Source organism: Macaca thibetana, chromosome 16, assembly GCF_024542745.1.
Source record: "Macaca thibetana thibetana isolate TM-01 chromosome 16, ASM2454274v1, whole genome shotgun sequence".
NCBI classification, from domain to species: domain Eukaryota; kingdom Metazoa; phylum Chordata; class Mammalia; order Primates; family Cercopithecidae; genus Macaca; species Macaca thibetana.
This window is the reverse complement of record NC_065593.1, coordinates 13,080,060-13,101,316: the sequence shown is the minus strand read 5'-3', so window position 1 is coordinate 13,101,316 and position 21,257 is coordinate 13,080,060. Positions and strand designations below refer to the sequence as shown.

Below are 21,257 nucleotides of genomic sequence, written 5' to 3'. Positions count from 1 at the left end.
CATCTGTAGCCCTTCATTTCATGTTGCAGCCTCCTAGTCCCCCTGCACCCCTGTCTTCTCCACATCTCTCTTCCCCTCTAATGCCATGCCTCTACCACCCCAGGATGTGAAGTGTAGCGGGAACTGGATGTGGGCAGCCAAGCTCCCAGGGGAGGGCGCAGCTTTGGCGGACGCCTGTGAGGCTATGGTGGCAGTGATGGCAGCCCTGGGTGTGGCAGTGGACGGTGGCAAGGACTCCCTCAGCATGGCTGCTCGGGTTGGCACTGAGACCGTGCGGGCTCCTGGTGAGGTGTGGGGGCCCCAGGGAGGGGAGGAGGAACTACGGGGCTGGGCTGGCAACTCATTCCTTTGGACTCCTCCTTGCTCTACAGGGTCACTGGTCATCTCAGCCTATGCCGTCTGCCCAGACATCACAGCCACCGTGACCCCAGACCTCAAGCATCCTGAAGGGAGAGGTATGGTCGTGGCCCCATCCCACCGCCTTGTGTGTTCTTTGCTGGGCCCCCATCTCAACACTGGGCTGTGGTGGTTTCTGGGACTGATTCTCTGGGCGTCTCACCACATGCTGGGAACAGCAGTGCTGTGAGCACCTCAGGGACGGGTCCTCCACCTCAGGGACGGATCCTCCTCTCCTCACCCCTCCCTGTCTCCCCAGGCCATCTGCTTTATGTGCCTTTGAGCCCTGGGCAGCACCGGCTGGGGGGCACGGCTCTGGCCCAGTGCTTCTCCCAGCTCGGGGAGCACCCTCCAGACCTGGACGTTCCTGAGAACTTGGTGCGTGCCTTCAGCATCACCCAGGGGCTGCTGAAAGGTAAGTGAAGCCCACTGGGGAGATGGCGCACGGGGTGCCAGGCGTGCAGCAGGCCTTCACCAGCTGGGCAGTGGGGCAAGAGGGACTCCAATGGACAGTGTACCTCAGATCCCCCGACATTCTCACACACACTCTTGATGGACTGACTCTGGAAGGTGGAGGGGGGCTGTCAGGTTTGGGCCCCGAGGTTGCTGAGCTTTCTTCTTCTTCCTCCAGACCGCCTCCTCTGCTCAGGCCACGATGTCAGCGATGGAGGCCTCATCACATGCCTGCTGGAGATGGCCTTTGCTGGAAATTGTGGGCTACAGGTGGATGTGCCTGTCGCTGGGGTTGATGGTAAGGAACCTGGGGTCTAGTCTCAGGCCTGGGCTGCCTTCTCCACCCTGCAGACCCCATCTCCAATATATTAGAGTGGAGTGCCCTCCAATCCCCTTTCCCTGAGTCTTCCCCAACTAGCTTTTCTGTGCTGTGTCTCTGACAGCTGAACTGGATGGAACTGGCTGGCACCCGCCATGTTCCTGACTGCATCTCTCTGAGACTTCCCATCCCTGAGATGTCCATGATGAAACATCCTCAGTCCCGCCCTCTCAGCCCTCATCCTCTCTGATCCCCACCCTAACTCCCTGGCTGTGTCCCTCTGACCCCCGCCCCGGCCCTTCCTGCATTCCCCTGATCCCCGCCCCAACTTCCTCAGCCCTTCTTGCATCCCCCTAACTCCCCCTGTTGCTCTCCCAGTCCTGTCTGTGCTGTTCGCTGAGGAGCCAGGCCTGGTGCTGGAGGTGCAGGAGCCAGACCTGGCCCAGGTGCTGAAGCGTTACTGGGATGCTGGCCTCCAGTGCCTGGAGCTGGGCCACACAGGCGAGGCCGGGCCCCACGCCACGGTGAGGAAGTGAGGGAGAGAGCAGTTTGCAGTGGGCAGTCAGAGTGGGGCGGCCATGGTCCATCCCTCTCCCACTGTGGAGGGGCCATCCTTTCTCCTAGCCCAGGGAGATTTGTTCCTCTTCCTAGGTCCAGGTATCAGTGAACAGGGCTGTGGTTCTGGAGGAGCCTGTTGGGGAGCTGCGAGCCCTCTGGGAGGAGACAAGTTTCCAGCTGGACCGGCTGCAGGCAGAGCCTCGCTGTGTGGCAGAGGAGGAACGGGGCCTGAGGGAGCGGATGGGGCCCAGCTATTGCCTGCCCCCCACCTTTCCCAAAGCCTCCGTGCCCCGTGAGCCTGGTGAGGGAGTGTGTGCAGAGGCTTTGCGTCCTGGGGGCACTGAGCCCGGATGCCTGGGCCTGCCCTGGAAAAGGTGTGTGGGGAGTTGGGGTGGGGAAGTAACTTTCTGGCCCAAAGACAATTATTCTTCCCCAAGGTGGTCCCAGCCCCCGAGTCGCCATCTTGCGAGAGGAGGGCAGTAATGGAGACCGGGAGATGGCCGATGCCTTCCACTTGGCTGGGTTTGAGGTGAGCAGGGTAGGGGGCAGCTGGGGGTGGTTATCCAGCCTCAGCTGCATGTCCTCCCACCCACACTCCCCCTCCCCATCTTCGCAGGTATGGGACGTGACCATGCAGGACCTCTGCTCTGGGGCAATTGGGCTGGACACTTTCCGCGGCGTGGCCTTCGTGGGCGGCTTCAGCTATGCAGATGTCCTGGGCTCTGCCAAAGGTCAGTGTGCAGCCTTCTGCCCACTCCCTTCCCCTGCATTCCTGAAGAGGTACCTTTAGCCCCGTCTTCCTGGGCTGGGGATTGGCCTCTCACTCCACCAAGCTAGGTGAGAGTGGGCACGTTCGTTCCGGGCCACATGCCAACAGAATGCTGGTAGTAAATTTTTAATTTTTTCATTAAAAAGCTACTTGGGAGGCTGAGGCAGGAGAATCGCTTTAACCCAGGAGGCAGAGGTTGTAGTGAACCGAGATCATGCCACTGCACTCCAGCCTGGGAAACAGAGCGAGATTCCATCTCAAAAAAAAAATAAAAATAAAAAGGAAGAAGAAGAAGGAAAGGAAGGAGGGAGGGAGGGAAAAGGAAGAAAGAAAGGAAACAGAAGAGCAGCTATGCCCCTTCATTCCCAGTTCCCTTTTCTGAGGTCCTCCACGTCTCAGCCTGACTTCCCTATTCCCTGGCTAGGGTGGGCAGCTGCCGTGACCTTTCATCCCCTGGCCGGGGGTGAGCTGAGGCGCTTCCGGAAGCGACCAGACACCTTCAGCCTGGGCGTGTGTAATGGCTGTCAGCTGCTGGCTCTGCTGGGCTGGGTAGGAGGCGACCCCAATGAGGATGCCGTGGAGATGGGCCCTGACTCCCAGCCAGGCCTTCTGCTACGCCACAACCTGTCTGGGCGCTATGAGTCTCGCTGGGCCAGCGTGCGTGTGGGGCCTGGGCCAGCCCTGATGCTTCGAGGGATGGAGGGCGCCGTGCTGCCCGTGTGGAGTGCGCACGGGGAAGGTCAGGCCTGAGGAAGGCTGGGGCAGGGCCAGAGGGTTGGGGGCGAGGGTGGGCGTGAAGGACCTTGACTCTCACTTCCCTCCTCCTTCCGTCCCAGGTTACGTGGCATTTTCTTCTCCGGAACTCCAAGCTCAGATTGAGGCCAGGGGCTTGGCTCCGCTGCACTGGGCAGATGATGACGGGAACCCCACAGAGCAGTACCCTCTGAATCCCAATGGGTCCCCAGGGGGCGTGGCTGGCATCTGCTCCCATGATGGCCGCCACCTGGCTCTCATGCCTCACCCTGAGCGGGCCGTGAGGCCTTGGCAGTGGGCGTGGCGACCCCCTCCATTTGATACTCTGACCACCTCCCCCTGGCTCCAGCTCTTTATCAATGCCCGAAACTGGACCCTGGAAGGGAGCTGTTGACTGGCCACAGGGGCTCACCTAGGTCCCATGGTTTTTCCCGTGAGTGTGTGCTGCCCTCTCCCCCATGACTTTCAGGAGCACCCCATGTTATTTCCAAAAGTATCTTGGACAGACAAGGACCAAAATACAAAGTCTCAGCGGACTCAATGATCTGCCTGCTGATGTTCCTCCGCGGCTGTGTCTATTTTCGGTTCTGCTCTAACATGGCATTCCCTTTCTCAGCCCAGGAAACAGCATGTGGTTCAGAGAAAAGAGTGACAAGGAAAAGTTAGGACTCCTGAGGTCGGAGCAGGAGCTTCTGTTGCCCACTTCACAACACCCAGTGATCACCGGCATGCATTTGCCTCCTCGGCTCTGAGGGATGTTTTGCGCTCCCTTTTCTCATTATTGGGGTTTAGGAGGTACAGACAAATTCAGCAGTAGTGTGCAGATCAGCCCCTCACCACCTCATCGTTCTCATCTGGAACTGAAACTTTCTGGATTTCTCTTGTGCTACACTGTACTGAATGGAAGGAATTGTTGCTTATGGAAGTTTCTCAGCGTTTCTGGCTGTCTCAGGGTTGGCCTCAGAACCCAGCATTCCTGATATTTGCTTCTAAATTAGCAGCTCTTTTTATTTTATTTTATTTTTTGAGACAGTCTCACTCTGTCACCCAGGCTGGAGTACAGTGGTGTGATCTCGGCTCACTGCAACCTCTGCCTCCCGGGTTCAAGTGATTTTCCTGCCTCAGCCTCCCGAGTAGCTGGGAGTACAGATGCCCACCACCACACCCAGCTAATTTTTATATTTTTAGTAGAGACAGGGTTTCACAATGTATCCCAGGCTGGTCTCAAACTCCTAACCTCAAGTGATCCACCTGCCTTGGCCTCCCAAAGTGCTGGGATTATAGGTGGGAACCTGCAATCCTGTACGTGGCCCAGCAGCTCTCTTTCTGATAGATGTGGTTGATGCTCTCATCCCTAGATCCTAACCCTTTAGTATGCTGGAATTCTACTCTTCACTTATTCCATTAACTATTGTTGATTAGTTATTATTTCAAAGCAATGTCACTGGCCTCAGTTTATGTGTAATAGAATTAAAAACAATAGCTGTGTATAACACCTCAAGCCATGCATGTGTGAGGCATTTTGTATGCTGGAATTCTACTCTTCACTTATTCTATTAACTATTGTTGATTAGTTATTATTTCAAAGCACTGTCACTGGCCTCAGGGAGTTTATGTGTAATAGAATTAAAAACAATTGCTGTGTATAACACCTCAATCCACGCATGTGTGATGCATTTTGTATGTATCTGAATTAATTCTTACTAAAGTACTTAATAGCCCCTCCCCACCTTTTTAATGAAGGATGAATGAAGGTTGACTGCATTGCTTGGGGTCCACACATAGTGAAGGGGGCTGGGCTCACCAGGACTACATCTGCTTCCCACCATCCTGCAGTCTCACTTCCTGGAGGCAGTGTGTCGAGACTTCCTGCTGGCAGCTGTCTTTGCTTCCTTTGCTGTCCGCTGCTTCCTTTGCTCACAGGACTGTGGATAGAGTTCCCTTCCTCGTGACTGTTGTGTTGTACACCTCAAGTCAGTTGGCTCCCTAGAATGTTCAACATCTTGATAAAAGGAGTGTCCCTGAGAATGGAGACTATAATCCCAGACCCCTGAAGGCATGAGGGCTAGGAGAGCTCGGGTGGGGAGGCTGAGCACTTCTATGTGCTCCTGGTAGAGCAGCCACCCTAAGAAGAAACTGATGATAATGAAACAATGGTAAATGATGGCTATGGGGAAAACAACTGTTTCAGAGATTTTCCTCATTGCTTTGCAAAGTGACCTACCCTGAGCAGTATGGGACTCCTCTGGATCACTTTTTTTTTTTTTTTTTAGTTAAACAATCATTTTATTGCTTGAGTACACAGACAAATTTATGCGACCAGGGCAGAGGCTGTAGATGATTCATATTTCCAATTGGGAGGGAGGACTTGCTTGGTCTTATCAAGCCAAACGGTGAATCCGGCTCTCTATCAGAATCAGACGGAATTTAGCATCCTTATCCTTTCTGTTCCCCTCAAGATGCTTTCGAACAGCAACTGCTTTCTTAATTAAATGGTAGAGATCTTCAGGAAGATCAGGAGCAAGTCCCTTAGACTTAAGAATTCTTAAGATTTTATTGCCTGTCACAAAGCGTACTTGTGCAACACCATGTGAATCTCTCAGGATCACACCGATTTGTGAAGGAGCCAGGCCCTTCTTGGCCAGTTTGTAAATCTGCTCCTTCACATCATCAGATGTCAACTTCAACCAAGTGGGGACGCTGCATCGATAGGGCAAGGCCGACTGGGACAGGCCCTTCCCGGGAGCATGCATGTGACCCATGATGGCGGCGGTCAGGCAGCGAAAGGAGAGTGAGGGTCCGGATCATTTTTGACATTCTAATGTTCTTTCCTGACACTTGGAAAGGATATATGTATGTCTTTCAGATTTATAGTATCAAACGTACAATTTGGGGGCTGGTACCAAGGCTTAGATACCAGGTTTATTAAGGGCTTGATGCAAAAGTCAAAGGATGGCATGCGAGGTAACCTCCTGGTTGGCTGTGATAGGTAAACTCGTGGATTTTGAAGGGGGAGCAGTTTCTGGTTTGGGTCCCAATGGCCAAGTAAGACCCACCCTCCTCAGACACTATCAAGACCAAGTCCCCTGGCTTTTCATCCGTGTTTTCATCCAGGAGCCATATAACCCTGTCCTTGATGACCCCCACCCAGCTCCATTCCCACCCACCCACTCCCCAGGGCCCTCTGGTGAACCCTCCAGGCTAGCTCTCTGCCTGCTCCTTGCCTTCATGGAAAACCAGCTGTCCTCTGAGAGCCACTTCTGCAGCCCCTCCAAGTGGCGACTTTTCTTCTCAAACCTCAACCTCACGTATCTCATCTTCCCCAGGCTAGGGAGTCAGGGTCCTCGTACCACTGCCAGACTGTTCACCCAGTTCAAAGAAAACCCTGCCCATTGCAGGCTCATGCCATTCTACTACATCCCTTTCGCCCAATTCGTTGTGTTCTACTGACTTCTCTGGCGCTCTCTGTGGGAGAAGGTGCCAGTTCTTCAATAATTGACTCCTCTCTAGAAATAGAATGTTCCTGCCAGGTTCGGTGGCTCATGCCTGTAATTCCAACACTTTGGGAAGCCAAGGCTGGTGGATCACCTGAGTTTGAGACCAACCTGGCCAACATAGTGAAACCCTGTCTCTACTAAAAACACAAAAATTAGCTGGGTGTGGTGGTGTGCCCCCATAATCCCAGCTACTTGGGAGGCTGAGGCAGGAGAATCGCTTGAACCCAGGAGGCGGAGGTTGCAGTGAGCCGAGATCACGCCACTGCACTTCAGCCTGGGCAACAGAGAGTCCCTCTCAAAAAAAGAAAGGAAGGAGGGGAGGGAGGGAGGGAGGAAGGGAGGGAAGGAGAATGTTCCAGGGCCAGGCGCGGTGGCTCACGCCTGTAATCCCAACACTTTGGGAGGCCGAGGCTGGCAGATCATGAGGTCAGGAGATCGAGACCATCCTGGCTAACATGGTGAAACCCCATCTCTACTGAAAGTACAAAAATAATTAGCCGGGCATGGTGGTGGCTCCTGTAGTCCCAGCCACTCGGGAGGCTAAGGCAGGAGAATGGCGTGAACCCCAGTGGTGGAGCTTGCAGTGAGCCGAGATCGCACCACTGCACTCCAGCCTGGGCGATAGAGCAAGACTCCGTCTAAAAATAAGAAAATTAAAAAAACAAAAACAAAAACAGAATGTTCCAGTATTTTAGCTGGGGTTGTGGCTGCTGATTAAATTGTGGCCAGTGGGAGAGAAAATGATGTATACAATTTCCAAGTGTTCTTACAAGAAGGATGCGTTTTTCTCTTTATGCATTTTTGCTTCCTATTGTCTGGAATGCAGACACGACAGCTGGAAGTTCAGCAGCCATACTGAAGTAGCTTTGGGAATTGGTATCATGCAGAGCAACAAGATAAGAGGAAGCTACTTGGGAGGCTAAAGTGGGAGGATCACTTGAGCCCAGGTGGTTGAGGCTGCAGTGAACTGTGATCATACCACTGCACTCCAGCCTGGGCAACAGAGCCAGACCCTGTCTCTAAAAAAGAAAAAAAGATCAAAGGAGACTGGTTCTTCCAACACTGAGGAGTGCCATGAGGACAAGATAACACTGAATATCTTGAGTGTAGGAAATGAACTTCTGTCTTGGTTTTTGTTTTTGTTTTTTAATTGTGACAGAGTCTCACTCTGACTCCCGGGCTGGAGTACAGGGGTGTGATCTCGGCTCGCTGCAACCTCCGCCTCCTGGGTTTAAGCGATCCTCCCACCTCAGCCTTCTGAATAGCTGGGATTACAGGCACATGTCACCACGCCCAGCTAATTTTTGTAGTTTTAGTAGAGACGGGGTTTCGCCAGGTCAGCCAGGCTGGTCTCGAACTCCTGACCTGAAGTTATCTGCCTGCCTTGGCCTCCCACAGTGCTGGGATTATAGGCGTGGGATTATAGGCGTAAGCCAAAGCACCCAGCCTGTCTTGTTTAGGCACTATTAATTTTGGTGTTTTCCATCCCTTGTAGCTAAACCTTACCCTATTCAACCATTCCTAACTCCCTCTCATTCTTTTTTTTTTTTTTTTTTTTTTTTTGAGACAGAGTCTCGCTCTACCGCCCAGGCTGGAGTGCAGTGGCCGGATCTCAGCTCACTGCAAGCTCCGCCTCCCGGGTTTACGCCATTCTCCTGCCTCAGCCTCCCGAGCAGTTGGGACTACAGGCGCCTGCCACCGCGCCCGGCTAGTTTTTTGTATTTTTTTTTTAGTAGAGACGGGGTTTCACCGTGTTAGCCAGGATGGTCTCGATCTCCTGACCTCGTGATCCGCCCGTCTCGGCCTCCCAAAGTGCTGGGACTACAGGCTTGAGCGACCGCGCCCGGCCTCCCTCTCATTCTTTAAGGGTATTAGGCCCTGGGTCCCTGTCCTGTGCTTCACCTCAGCCCCTTCTGTTATCCTGTATCCATGTCGCTGACCATCCAACACTGAACTTTTTCTACAGTGACCTTCATTCCACCTCAGCCAACTACCCCACTTGGATTTTATCATCACCCAGGACTGTCTCTGTCTCCAGACTTATTTATGCAGGCGTTCTGCTTCCAACCATAAGGCTCTATTTCCAAACTTATTTATTCAGGCGTCCTGTTTCCTTCCATCTTTTTTTTTCTTTTTGAGATGGAGTCTCACTCTGTCGCCCAGACTGGAGGGCAGTGGTGCGATCTCGGCTCACTGCAACCTCCACCTCCTGGGTTCAAGGGATTCTCTTGCCTCAGCCTCCCGAGTAGCTGGGATTACAGGCATGTGCCACCACGCCTGGCTAATTTTTGTATTTTTAGTAGAGATGGGGTTTCACCGTGTTGGCCAGGCTGGTCTCAAACTCCTGACTTCAAGTGATCTACCCACCTTGGCCTCCCAAAGTGCTGGGATGACAGGCATGAGCCACCGTGCCCGGCCCTTTCCTTCCATCTTGCTTCTTTATCTACAATACTCTGAGATTTCAATGTAATTAGGACCTCCAATGCAATAATTACTTTACCCTAATCCATTGCTCCATTTCTTTCTTCCCTCCTTATCCAGCTTCCAGTAACAGCCTTTCCAAAGCCCCTTCACTTGAGCTATGACCTTTTCATCATACCCATTTGGCAAACTCCCAACCTACCTGCTTCCTCTGAGAAAGCCAGACAGAACAGGTTCTCTCATAAGTTCATCATTAACCACCTTTGGGGAAACAGGGAATGGGAAGGAAAAATGGAGATGAAAGGTTAATAAGAAAGTGCCCAAGTGGGCTTTCAATGATATAATGCGCCATGAACCAAGGGTTATGATGACCTTAGTTCTCTAAAACTGAGGTCTAAAAGCAAAACCATTTACAGCAACATACACACCTAGTGAACAAGTCCTTCCTTTGGGTTTCAGCTGGGTCAATAGCGCTGCTCAAATCCTTTGTGAGAGGTTATTTCAGCAGCACCACATACCTCCTTTCTCAGCCCAAATCTGTTGTACTTTATTTTTCACCATTGCAATGAATGAACTGTGAACTGTTTTCATTTATTTATTTATTTAGAGAGGGAGTCACGCTCTGTTGCCCAGGCTGGAATGCAGTAGCGCAATCTCAGTTCACCACAACCTCCACCTCCCAGGTTCAAGTGATTCTCCTGCCTTAGCCTCCTGAGTAGCTGGGACTACAGGCGCCTGCCACCATGCCTGGCTAATTTTTATATTTGTATTTTATTTTATTTTATTTTTGAGAGGGAGTCTCACTGTCTCCCAGGTGGAAGTACAGTGGCACGATAATTTTTATATTTTTGGTAGAGACGGGGTTTTGCCATGTTAGCCAGGCTAGTCTCAAACTCCTGACCTCGTGATCTGCCCGCCTCGGCCTCCCAAGGTGCTGGGATTATGGGCATGAGCCACTGTGCCCAGCCTAAGCTGTTTATTTGATCAAAGATCTGTCTCCCTATTAGTGTGTAAGTTCCATGATATCAGGAGACACATTTTTGCTCCCCACCATGTCCTAATATCTACACAGTGCCCCGCGCCTAGTAGGTGCTCAATAAATATATGCTGAACAAATGAATACATATGAATGTTAAAATTAGTAAATATTGACATTTTTCTTTTTCCCTTAATACAAGAGTGAATTAGTGGATTGGGTTCATGGGTGGTTGGACTTTGTACTTCTCAAGCATTTCCCCTTTTTACCTCATTTGTCCAGTTAAAGTCACGAGTTCCTGTTATCAGGTCAAGGAGACTGGCCCTGTGTAAGTGGAAAGACAGGGAGAACCAGTAAGTCTCTTTTCTTTTTTTTTTTTTTTTTTTTTTTTACTTCAAAAACATTGAATTTTATTTTTGATCCTTGTAATCATTACTATCAATATATTCCAAATTATGTGAACATATTAATTAAAACAATACAATGAATATTATGAAAGTGAAAGCAAGAAATTTAAATTTATGGAATTATTATACAATAGTTTATAAAGTATATATACCTTTATTCTATTACTCACCTAAACATTGTCAGCCCTTCAGCTCAAACACTGTCATATGTGTAATAATAATTAGATTAGATTCACTTGTTTCATATTTCACCCACCTGCAATCAAATTAACTCTGTAGCTCTCCATATGTACAATTTAATTTCTTTGTTACAAAGCTATGTTTGGAAGATTAACATGATATAATACATTCCATTTAATAGTGTGTTAGCTGCTCATTTGGACATGATGTCTGTGGCTTTCCATGTATCCTCTTGTCCTAACCCCAAGGAATGCTTGGTGTGGGTCTGTAAGTCTCTTTTCTTTCTTTCTTTTTTTTCCCGAGATGGAGTCTTGCTCAGCTGCCCAGGTTGGAGTGCAATAGCGCGATCTTGGCGCACGGCAACCTCTGTCCCTCAGGTTCAAGCGATTCTCCTGCCTCAGCCTCCCAAGTAGCTGGTACTACAGGCAGGCACTACCACGCTCAGCTGGTTTTTGTATTTTTAGTGGAGATGGGGTTTGACCATGTTGGCCAGGATGGTCTTGATCTGTTGACCTCGTGATCTGCCCGCCTCAGCCTCCCCAAGTGCTGGAATTACAGACCTCTGGCTTCTAGGTTCAAGCAATTCTCCTGCCTCAGACTCCTGAGTAGCTGGGATTACAGCCACCGCGTCCGGCCTCTTTTCTTGATTAGTTTAACATCTGCCTGGCTGCCAACAGGGCCCTTCTGTTGTACAGAAAAAGACACAACACTGAACTAAGCACACATTACGTCATCCTCAGTTGCTGGAAGGAGCACTACTGGCCGGGGAGGCAGCAGGCAGGGGCTAAGCACAAAGAAGCAGTGTGAGTGAGAGCATCCAGATGGGATCACCTGGTGGGGGCCATCTGTTTTAGAGAGGCTCCCCGCCAGGGCACCCTCTGCTCTCCAACAGGCCAGCCCGCCAAGGAACTTCTGAAGTGTGTCTGGGACACTGCTCAAACCGGAACATAGATAATGGAGAAAGACTGGAAAGAAGGGGGATGGGCGTCCGTCAGTGGTGAGCCTGGTGAAGGAATGTCTCCCACGGCAGCTGGGTGGTCAGTATCCTGGGGCCTGGCTAGCATCGTGCGCCCAGCACCTGCTGTATGTAAGACCCTGTGGTGGTGGAAACCAAATAAACCTTCTGTCATTGGACGCTTGGGAGCGGCAAACAGCCAGATAGTAGAGACCGGAGACCTGCCATAGTGGAGCCTGGGTCTTGGCGTCTTGTGAGGCTTCAGGAAACCTTTCCGTGTGAGCAGTCCACTAGGAGTGCCTGCAGCATTGGGCCATCCTCCCCCAAGCAGGAAGGCCTTTGTGCAGCTCCCTCTGCCTGGTCAGGCTGGAGGGGCAGCCTGCGACTACAGAACGAGACAAACCTCTGTGAGACAGCCCTGCCCATGCTGTCACTCAGGGAACAACATTGTCAAGGGCCTCCTCCTGAGGGGCACACACGAGGGAGATAGACTTGGAACAAGTGACTTCAATCCAGTGCTTTTAGGGGAAGCTCAGGGTACCGTGGAGCTCATAGCAGGGGATGTGGCCCAGACTTTTGGGATCAGGGAAGGATTCTCGGAGTGAGCTGAGACCTGAAGGATGAGTAGCAGTTTGTTACATGAAGGTGGGTGGCACTCTAGAAAAACAACAACATTTGCAAAGCCTCAGAGGCGAGAGATATTGTAAGGAGTTAACAAAGGTGAGTGAGTCTGTCTGGAACATCAAATATAATATAACTGGGAAACAGGACAGGCAAAATCGAAGGCCTAACAGAACAGGAATCTGGACTCGATTCTAAGAGCAATGGAAACCATTTGGAGGGGTTTATACAGCGGATAGACATGAGGAGGTCTGCGTTTTTGAGAAATCACTCTGAGAGGAGGGAGGCAGGAGAGGACATGGGAGTCCATGGATAAAGCTACACAATCTCCAGGCAGAAACTGCTACCCCAGACTAGGGTAGTGGCAGTGGAGATGGCGAGAAGTGGAAGGATTTGAGGGCTATTAGGAGATAGAATCACTATGAACGGCCAGGTGTGGTGGCTCACGCCTGTAATCCCAGCACTTTGGGAGACCAAGGCAGGCAGACCGCAAGGTCAGGAGTTCGAGACCAGCCTGGCTAATATGGTGAAACCCCGTTTCTACTAAAAATACAAAAATTAGCTGGGTATGGTTGTGTGCGCCTGTAATTCCAGCTACTCAGGAGTCTGAGGCAGGAGAATTGCTTGAACCTAGAAGCCAGAGGTTGCAGTGAGCTGAGATCATACCACTGCACTCCAGCCTGGGCCACAGAATGAGACTGTCTCAGGGGGGAAAAAAATGAATCACCACAAACTGGGTGTTGGGGAAGACAGATGGGGAGAGAGGAGCCAGTGATGATGCCCATGCTTCTTGCCTGAACCACTGTGTAGATAATGTCATTACCTGTGATAGGGACATGTCTGGGGGGAAGATGATATGCTTTGCTTACGATGTGTTCAGTTTGAAATGTCAATGAGACATGTAGGTGGGGGTATCCAGGAGGTGGTCAGAAGAGATCCGGGATGGAGATGAATATTTGGGAAGCACTGGAATGTGGATGGGTAAGGTTATCTAGGAGGAGTGTGCAGGGCCTGGTAACCCAGCATTGAAGGGGTTGACAGAAAAAGAGGAAGCTGGCCGGGCGTGGTGGCTCACGCCTGTAATCCCAGCACTTTGGGAGGCCAAGGCCGGTGGATCACGAGGTCAGGAAATTGAGACCATCCTGGCTAACATGGTGAGACCCCATCTCTACTAAAAATACAAAAAATTAGCTGGGTGACGTAGCGGGCGCCGGTAGTCCCAGCTACTCCAGAGGCTGAGGCAGGAGAATGACGTGAACCTGGGAGGCGGAGCTTGCAGGGAGCCAAGATCATGCCACTGCACTCCAGCCTGGGCGACAGAGTGAGACTCCGTCTCAAAAAAAAAAAAAAAAAAAAAAAAAAAAAGAGAGAAAGCTGAGAAGGAATGGCCACGACTAACCCAACAGTCTAACCAGTTGAGCGACTTCCCACTGCCGGTGGATCCAAGGCAGCAGAAGGGATGGGAAGCAGGCCTGTTCACCACGACTCCTCTCTCCCCTAGATCATTGCCAAATGCAGTACAACGGCCCTCCCCACTCCCAAAGATTTCACTTGTGGAAAGTTATAGGGAAGTGACCTTGGCTAAATCAAGCAGATGGAAAGAGCTGTACGGGTACGGTGGCTCACGCCTGTAATCCCAGCACTTTGGGAGGCCGAGGCGGGCGGATCACCTGAGGCCGGGAGTTTGAGACCAGCCTGACCAACATGGAGAAACCCCATCTCTACTAAAAACATAAAAACACGAAATTATCCGGGCGTGGTGGCGCATGCCTGTAATCCCAGCTACTCAGGAAGGTTGAGGCAGAATCACTTGAACCCGGGAGGCAGAGGTTGCGGTGAGCCGAGATGGAGCCATTGCACTCCAGCCTGAGCAACAAGAGTGAAACTCCGTCTCAGGAAAAAAAAAAAAAAAAAAAAAGAAAGAAAAGAGTTAAATTATGTGGTGCTTTGGAGGCTGGCACTACATGGACTCTTAAGAGGCATGGCACCTTCTAAGAGGTTCCAAAGGAAGAAACAACGGGCACCTCCACTGGGTTTCAGACACAGAGATCCCGGCCTGGGTTGTCGTGGAGGATGAAGCTGCTCCATCTTGGATGCTGATCCGCCGTGTTGTCCTCTGGTTAACCCCTGTTCTGGAATGCCTCTAAGATTGCCACTTCATCTACTGTGACCTTCAATCCTGCTCTTAGGTAGATTCACATAGCATTCTGCGCCTTTCCCTGAGGTGTTGATGTCAGTGGTACCACGCATTTCTACTGAGGCATGTATACCTTTCCGGTCAGGTATATCAGCCCTGGGACTCGGGGGTAACTGGCTAATGGCCGCCTGGCTTCTGTTTCTAAGTCACTATTAAATGTTTCTTTCTGAGAAACTGGATACATCAGTCTCTCTTTTTTTTGTTGTTGTTTGTTTTTGAGATGGAATCTTGCTTTGTCACCCATGTTGGAGTGTAGTGGCGCTATCTTAGCTCACTGCCACCTCTGCCTCCTGGGTTCAAGTGATTCTTCTGTCTCATGAGTAGCTGGGACTACAGGCGCACACCACCACACCTGGCTACTTTTGTATTTTTAGTAGAGACGGGGTTTCACCACGTTGGCCAGACTGGTCTTGAACTCCTGACCTCAGGTGATCTGCCTGCCTTGGCCTCCCAAAGTGCTCGTATTATAGGCGTGAGCCACCATGCCCGGCCTCAGTCTCTTTCTTCTGCCTCTTAGCTCCCTTGGCCTTTGGGTAGGTTTGCATAGACCGGTTGTAGATGTGGAAAGTCCTCCTTCCCTTGTCCGTGTTGCGCCTCTGTCATTGTTGAGAACTAGGGGACAGAGGGTAAAGTACCCAATCTCGTGACTTAGCAGCAAAGATCAGAGGCCGTCTGTCCTCTTTGCCCTACTTACAACCCAAACCTTCCAGCTCCTTCTTTCTGTCATTGCTGTCTCCATTCTTTTTTTTTTTTTTTTTGAGGCAGAGTCTTGTTCTGTTGCCCAGGCTGGATCTCAGCTCACTGCAACCTTGGCCTCCCAGGTTCCTGTGATTCTCCTCTCAGCGTCCTGAGTAGCTGGGATTACAGGTGTGCGCCACGACGCCTGGCTAATTTTTGTATTTTTAGTAGAGACGGGGTTTCACCATGTTGTTCTCGAACTCCCGACCTCGTGATCTGCCTGCCTCAGCCTCCCAAAGTGCTGGGATTATAGGCGTAAGCCACTGCGCCTGGCTCATCTTTATTTTCAATATGCATAATATTTTGAGACAGGGTCTCCCTCTGTCACCCAGGCTAGAGTGCAGTGGCATCTCGGCTCACCGCAGCTTTAACCTCCCGGCTCAAGCCGTCCTCCCACCTCAGCCTCCCAAGTAGCTGATACCACAGGTATGTACCACTACGCCTGACTTTTTTTTTTTTTTTTGAGATAGGGTCTCCCTCTGCCACCCAGGCTGGAGTGCAGTGGCATGATGTCGACTCACTGCAGCCTCAAGCTCCCAGGCTGAATCAATCCTCCCACCTTAGCCTCCCCAGTAGCTGGAAGATGCGAGTCACTACTCCCAGCTAATTTTTGTATTTTTTTGGTAGAGATGGGGTTCTGCCATGTTGCCCAGCCTGGTCTCAAACTCCTAGGTTCAAGCAATCCTCCCTCCTGGGCCTCCCACAGTGTCGGGTGTGTTCAGTAACCTTTTAACTGAAATTTAGCATTTCCTTTCACTTTGAATTTAGGTAATGAACCACAGTAGTATTAGCAGTATCTGCGGTTTCAGCTCAATAGCAGTTACAGATGTGCTTACTTTAGAATGGCTGTGGATCTCTTGAACCATGATTTGTGTGCATCACCAGTTTTTTATTACTTTATTAGGGCTGCTGCTAGATCTAGTTAATATGATAACCAAGAAGTAGACTTGTACTCTATCAAATATCTGGGTTTAATTTTCTTTATTTTTTGAGAAAGAGTCTGGCTCTGCCAACCAGGCTGGAGTGCAATGGCGTGATCTTGGCTCATTACAACCTCCGCCTCCCAGGCTCAAGTCATCCTCCCACCTTGGCCTCCCAAGTAGCTGGCACTACAGGCATATGACACCACGCCCGGTTAATTTTTTTTTTTTTTTTTTTTTTGTAATAGAGACAGAGTCTCACTTTGTTGTCCAGGCTGGTCTCAAACTCCTGAGCTCAAGCAATCTGCCCACCTAGGCCTCCCAAAGTGCTAGGATTACAGGCGTGAGCCACAGCACCTGGCCCATGCCTGTAATCTCTTTAAGAGGCCAAGGTGGGAGGATGGCTTGAGCCCAGGAGGTTGAGGCTGTAGTCAGCTGTTATCGTGCCACTGCACTCCAGCCTGGGTGACAGAATAAGACCCTGTCTCAAAAAAACAGAAAAAATAACAATAACAATAACATCACATTGAATAGGGGATCATGGGCTTCACAAAACTGCCAAAGCAGTCTGCAGTAGAAAAAAAGACAAAAACCCGTGCGTAATAGAAATATTCATTGCCCTAACTCTTCTCAAAGGGATGCCTGACTTGGGGTGTGGTGGTGTCTCTCTGATTTGAGTCCATCTCTTGGTGCCCTAAAGGGGAGAGTCTCTGGGACTCTTGTCCCCAAAGCAAACAGCTGCATCAACTGCATGCAGGGCACTGGATAAGGGAATGTCCCAGGTGTAGAGAATCAATCAGTTGCAGGCCTACTTGCAACCAGTGGGCTGAGAGCCAGTCACACCCTCACATTCTCCTGAGAAAAGTGGCTGCTGGCCATCTCTGTACTGAGATTTGTCCCCTGACACTCATTATCCTAGCCACAGCCAGCTGGACCAGAGATCTCTCTTGTATTTGGGTGGTGGCCCGAGGAGTGGCCAGGCGGGAGAGCCTGCCAAATAGGTACTTGCAGATTGAATGACAACAAATCGACCCAGTTAGATCCTGTCCCTTGGGAAGTTGGGATTTGAACACTTGAGGGAGTCGAGAGGTGGCAGGGCCAGCAGAAGTGACAGGCGCACACACACACACACACACACACACAAAAAAAAAAAAGAGGTGAAGGGAGAAGGGGAAGTGGAGCCAAGCTTGGAGATTTGCCAAGTGAGGGTAGCCTTCTACCCCATTCATCCAGAGAAGGTTTGGCTGAGCACCCCCCAAGAGCCCACAGAATTGTGGAGGGCCGGGGGTCCCCAGCTGCACAGGGCTCATGGCAGAACATGAGACATACCAGACACCCAAAATGAGGAAGCTGGCGGGGCTTTTTCTCAGCCTTCCTGACCTAGCGTGACCTCCTCTGGGCCCATGTAATAGGCCTCCACACCCCCTTATGCCTGGTGCAGGCACCCCGTTAACTTCTATGTCCTTGTAGGTCCGTTTCCAAGGACTCTACCTGCTTGACTGCTCCCAAAGCAGCCAGAGCCAGTAATGCCCCTGGTGGGGAACAGGGCTGGAGAGCAGGCTGGCACAAAGCAGGAGGGAGGGACAGAGAGGTCTGTCACTCATCCCAGAGAAGCATCGTGGGGTGGGCTCCTCTGACCTGGCTCCTTTGGTTTCCCATGGCTGGGCTCCTTCTCTCCCTCTGGAGCCTGTACTGTCCCCGCTCTCTCAAATTCCTCACACAGCAAACTTATTCCACTCTCTTTACCCAGAAATAGGTCAGACTCAACTACATCCATATCTCATTTCTTCCTAACAGCGTTTTGTTTCATTTTTTAGATGGAGTCTTGCTCTGTTGTCCAGGCTGGAGTACAGTGACACAATCTTGGTTCACCGCAGCCTCCACCTCCTGGGTTCAAGCAATTCTCCTGCCTTAGCGTCCCTAGTAACTGGGACTACAGGCGCCTGCCACCACGCTCGGCTAATTTTTGTGTTTTTAGTAGAGATGGGGTTTCATCATGTTGGCCAGGCTAGTCTCGAACTCCTGATCTCATGATCCGCCCCGCCTTGGCCTCCCACTGTGCTGGGATTACAGGTGTGAGCCACGGTGCCCGGCCCCCCTACAGCATTTTAAAGATGAAATGAGCCGGGCGCGGTGGCTCAAGCCTGTAATCCCTGCACTTTGGGAGGCCGAGGCGGGCGGATCACGAGGTCAGGAGATCGAGACCATCCTGGCTAACACGGTGAAACCCCGTCTCTACTAAAATACAAAAAACTAGCCGGGCGCGGTGGCGGGCGCCTGTAGTCCCAGCTACTCCGGAGGCTGAGGCAGGAGAATGGCGCGAACCCGGGAGGTGGAGCTTGCAGTGAGCCGAGATGGTGCCACTGCACTCCAGCCTGGGCGACAGAGTGAAGACTCCGCCTCAAAAAAAAAAAAAAAAAAAAAAAAAAAAAAAAAAAAAAAGATGAAATGAGACTCAGAGAGGAGTCTGATGGCTGTAGTAAGGAATGAGGAGTCAAGCTCCTTAGTGTGCGCTACAAAAACCCTGCACACCTGACCATGTTCGCAGCTCCCTGCCACCCATTCCCATCCTACCCTCTCTTGCCAAACGGATACACTTGCTTTCCCCAAAACATGCCCTCTCATCTCCAAGTTTTTGCTCCTGATGTTCCCCCAGCTAGAATACCCCTAGGATGTCCTACTGAATTGTGAGTCAACCTTTAAGACTCAAAGTGTGGGCCAGGCATGGTGGCTCATCACTTTGAGTCTTATCACTCAATCTCATCACTTTGGGAGGCTCAGGCAGGAGGATCACTTGAGACCAGAAGTCCGAGACCAGCCTGGGCAACACAGTGGGACTCCATTTCTTAAAAAAAAAAAAAAAAAATACAAAAATTACCCGAGCATGGTGGTGCGTGCCTGTAGTCCCAGCTACTCAGGAGGCTGAGGCAGGAGGATGGCTTGAGCCCACAAGGTTGAGGCTGTAGTGAGCTATGATTGCACCACCACTACAGTCGAGCCTTGGCAACAGTGAGACCACCTCTCAAAAAAAAAAAAAAAGACTCCAAGTGTGCTCCACTGTTCCTTTTACACTTTCAGTGAGGCATCAGGGGCTGTGTCCTAAATGTATCTCCAGCCCTTCACATAGGGCCTGGCAAGGTAAGAGACCAATAAATGCGCACCGTTTGGCTTCATTTCACTAAATCATTAGCGTCCAGAGGTATGGTCAGCACTTGGAACCCTGTGGAATGGCCTCAAGATCAGAATCCTCTTGCCCAATTCTTGGCTGGGAAGCAGGTGACATCTAGAATCCATGAAGGTATGGGTGATCTCCTGGGTTCTGGACATTTGCACTGAGTTTATTCAATCACTCAACAATATATATTAGGTCTGGGCTGAGCACGGTGTCTCACACCTGTAGTAATCCCAGCACTTTGGGAGGCCGAGGCAGGTGGATCACCTGAGGTTGGAAGTTCAAGACTAGCCTAACCAACATGGAAAAAACCCCGTTTCTACTAAAAATACAAAATTAGCTCGGCGTGGTGGTGCATGCCTGTAATCCAGCTACTCAGGAGGTTGGGGCAGGAGAATCACTTGAACCCAGGAGGCGGAGGTTGCAGTGAGCCAAGATCATGCCATTGCACTCCAGCCTGGGCAACAAGAGCGAAACTCCATCTCAAAAACAAAACAAAACAAAACAAACCAATATATATTAGGTCTGTTATGCTCTAAACACTGTGCCAGGTGCTGGGGATCAAAGATGAATAGAGAAATGAACTGGAAGGATAGAGTGAAGCTAAAACTTAAAGAACACAACAAATCTGTAAAAGACAAACAAAAGAGGGTTTAATCTGTGCTTCTGTCCAGGTGTGCCGAGCTGGGGGTGGGGTTGCTCCTGCACAAGAGCATTCCTAAAGCAAAGATTTGAGGGGAATTAGATTTCTAATACCCAGGTTGGGTCCCACTTTCAGGAAGGTGTGAGACCTGAATCCTAAGCTGGACTCATTGTTTCCCTAATTCCCAGCATCGGATCTGTAAATTAGCGGTCTGGGTGGTAGCCGATTCGTTGTTCAGAGGCTCAGAACACCGTGAAACTATGCTTTCCTGACTCAAAAGACACAACCTTGACGTGGGCCCTTTGGACAAGCATCTGCCCCCCGCAGGAGGGTCTCAGACGACCTTCTTGGAAGGTGTGACCACTTGAAAAGGAGGAGGCGGCCAGGCGCGGTGGCTCTCGCCTGTAATTCCAGCACTTAGGGAAGCCGAGGCGGGGGGATCGCTTGAGCCCAGGAGTTTGAGACCAGCTTAGGCAAGATAGGGAGACACCCCCCCACCCCGCCCTGTCTCTACAAATAATTAAAAATTTAGCCGGGTGTGGTGGCGGGAGCAGGAGCCACTCGGGAGGCTGAGGCAGGAGTATCGCTGGAGTCCTGGAGGTGGAGACTGCAGAGAGCCGTGATTGCGCCACTGCATTTCAGCCTGGGCGACAGAGCGAGACCCGTCAATCAATCAATCAATCAAGGGGAGGCTGGCGGGAGCATGCTTGTGACCACTCAGGGCGACACAGACCCTAACCACAAGCCAGACCCCACCGTCCCGCCCGCCGCCCTTCTAAGAGCGCAGCTTCCGGAGCAACGCAGCTGACCCCCGCCCCCAGGGTCTTGGCGCCGATTGGCCAGCGATAACGCGGGGCGGAACCAAATCTTAAAGGATCCGGGAGCTAAGCTAGACCCGGGTGGTGGTGGCAGCTGCGAAACCCAGGGAGCCGATGCCACGTGACCCAATGTGGGCTTCTTTTAAACCTTTCTAATGTCCATAACCCAGCCTCAGGCCCATGGAGCCCATGAGAGACTGCCCGCTGTTCGGGGGCGCCTTTTCCGCCATCCTCCCCACGGGGACCATTGACGTAAGGTGAGAAGGCCGGGGCGCCCAGGGGCGGCTGACTGGGTGGGTTGTGGGAAGAGACCGGGGTCAACCAGGGTCTACCTCGCCTCACTCCAGCGACCTCCGACCGGTCCCCGACAATCAAGAAGTTTTCTGCCATCCCGTCACGGACCAGAGCCTGATCGTGGAACTTCTCGAGCTGCAGGCCCACGTGCAGGGCGAAGCGGCTGCGCG

The 21,257-nt window shown here is 51.3% G+C and overlaps 3 protein-coding genes and 1 long non-coding RNA gene across 7 annotated transcripts in view; 2 read left to right on the top strand and 2 right to left on the bottom strand.

The window, feature by feature from the left end:
- The window catches only part of PFAS (phosphoribosylformylglycinamidine synthase), a 20,392-nt gene extending 16,581 nt beyond the window's left edge, over positions 1-3,811 (top strand). Inside the window, exons 19-28 of the mRNA XM_050765222.1 lie at positions 104-284; positions 372-455; positions 656-811; positions 1,028-1,147; positions 1,547-1,692; positions 1,820-2,027; positions 2,164-2,255; positions 2,343-2,457; positions 2,920-3,234; positions 3,332-3,811. Coding sequence (XP_050621179.1) covers positions 104-284; positions 372-455; positions 656-811; positions 1,028-1,147; positions 1,547-1,692; positions 1,820-2,027; positions 2,164-2,255; positions 2,343-2,457; positions 2,920-3,234; positions 3,332-3,642 — 1,728 coding nt within the window. The 3' untranslated portion in view covers positions 3,643-3,811. The remainder of the gene's footprint in view (positions 1-103; positions 285-371; positions 456-655; positions 812-1,027; positions 1,148-1,546; positions 1,693-1,819; positions 2,028-2,163; positions 2,256-2,342; positions 2,458-2,919; positions 3,235-3,331) is intronic.
- The window catches only part of RANGRF (RAN guanine nucleotide release factor), a 267,398-nt gene that overhangs the window by 245,128 nt on the left and 1,013 nt on the right, over positions 1-21,257 (top strand). For 2 of the 3 annotated variants that reach the window (XM_050765523.1, XM_050765521.1), the window contains exons 1-2: positions 20,831-21,050; positions 21,141-21,257. In XM_050765523.1, coding sequence (XP_050621480.1) covers positions 20,974-21,050; positions 21,141-21,257 — 194 coding nt within the window. In that variant the 5' untranslated portion in view covers positions 20,831-20,973. Of the gene's footprint in view, positions 1-20,830; positions 21,051-21,140 lie in introns of those variants that run through there. The other variant, XM_050765522.1, reaches the window with a different exon arrangement.
- On the bottom strand, positions 1,855-21,243 carry LOC126939836 (uncharacterized). 2 transcript variants are annotated; one of them, XR_007720453.1, is made up of 5 exons: positions 21,126-21,243; positions 10,412-10,466; positions 9,369-9,427; positions 5,053-5,234; positions 1,855-1,929 (listed from the first exon to the last, which is right to left on the bottom strand). It is a non-coding gene; the product is annotated as an uncharacterized LOC126939836 (long non-coding RNA). The 2 variants fall into 2 exon arrangements; XR_007720452.1 differs by lacking the exon at positions 1,855-1,929 and having other exon boundaries at positions 4,961-5,234.
- LOC126939806 (40S ribosomal protein S13-like) lies at positions 5,290-6,416 on the bottom strand. The gene has a single exon (XM_050765553.1). It carries the CDS (start codon positions 6,008-6,010, stop codon positions 5,630-5,632), a length of 381 nt encoding a protein of 126 aa, XP_050621510.1. The 5' UTR covers positions 6,011-6,416; the 3' UTR covers positions 5,290-5,629.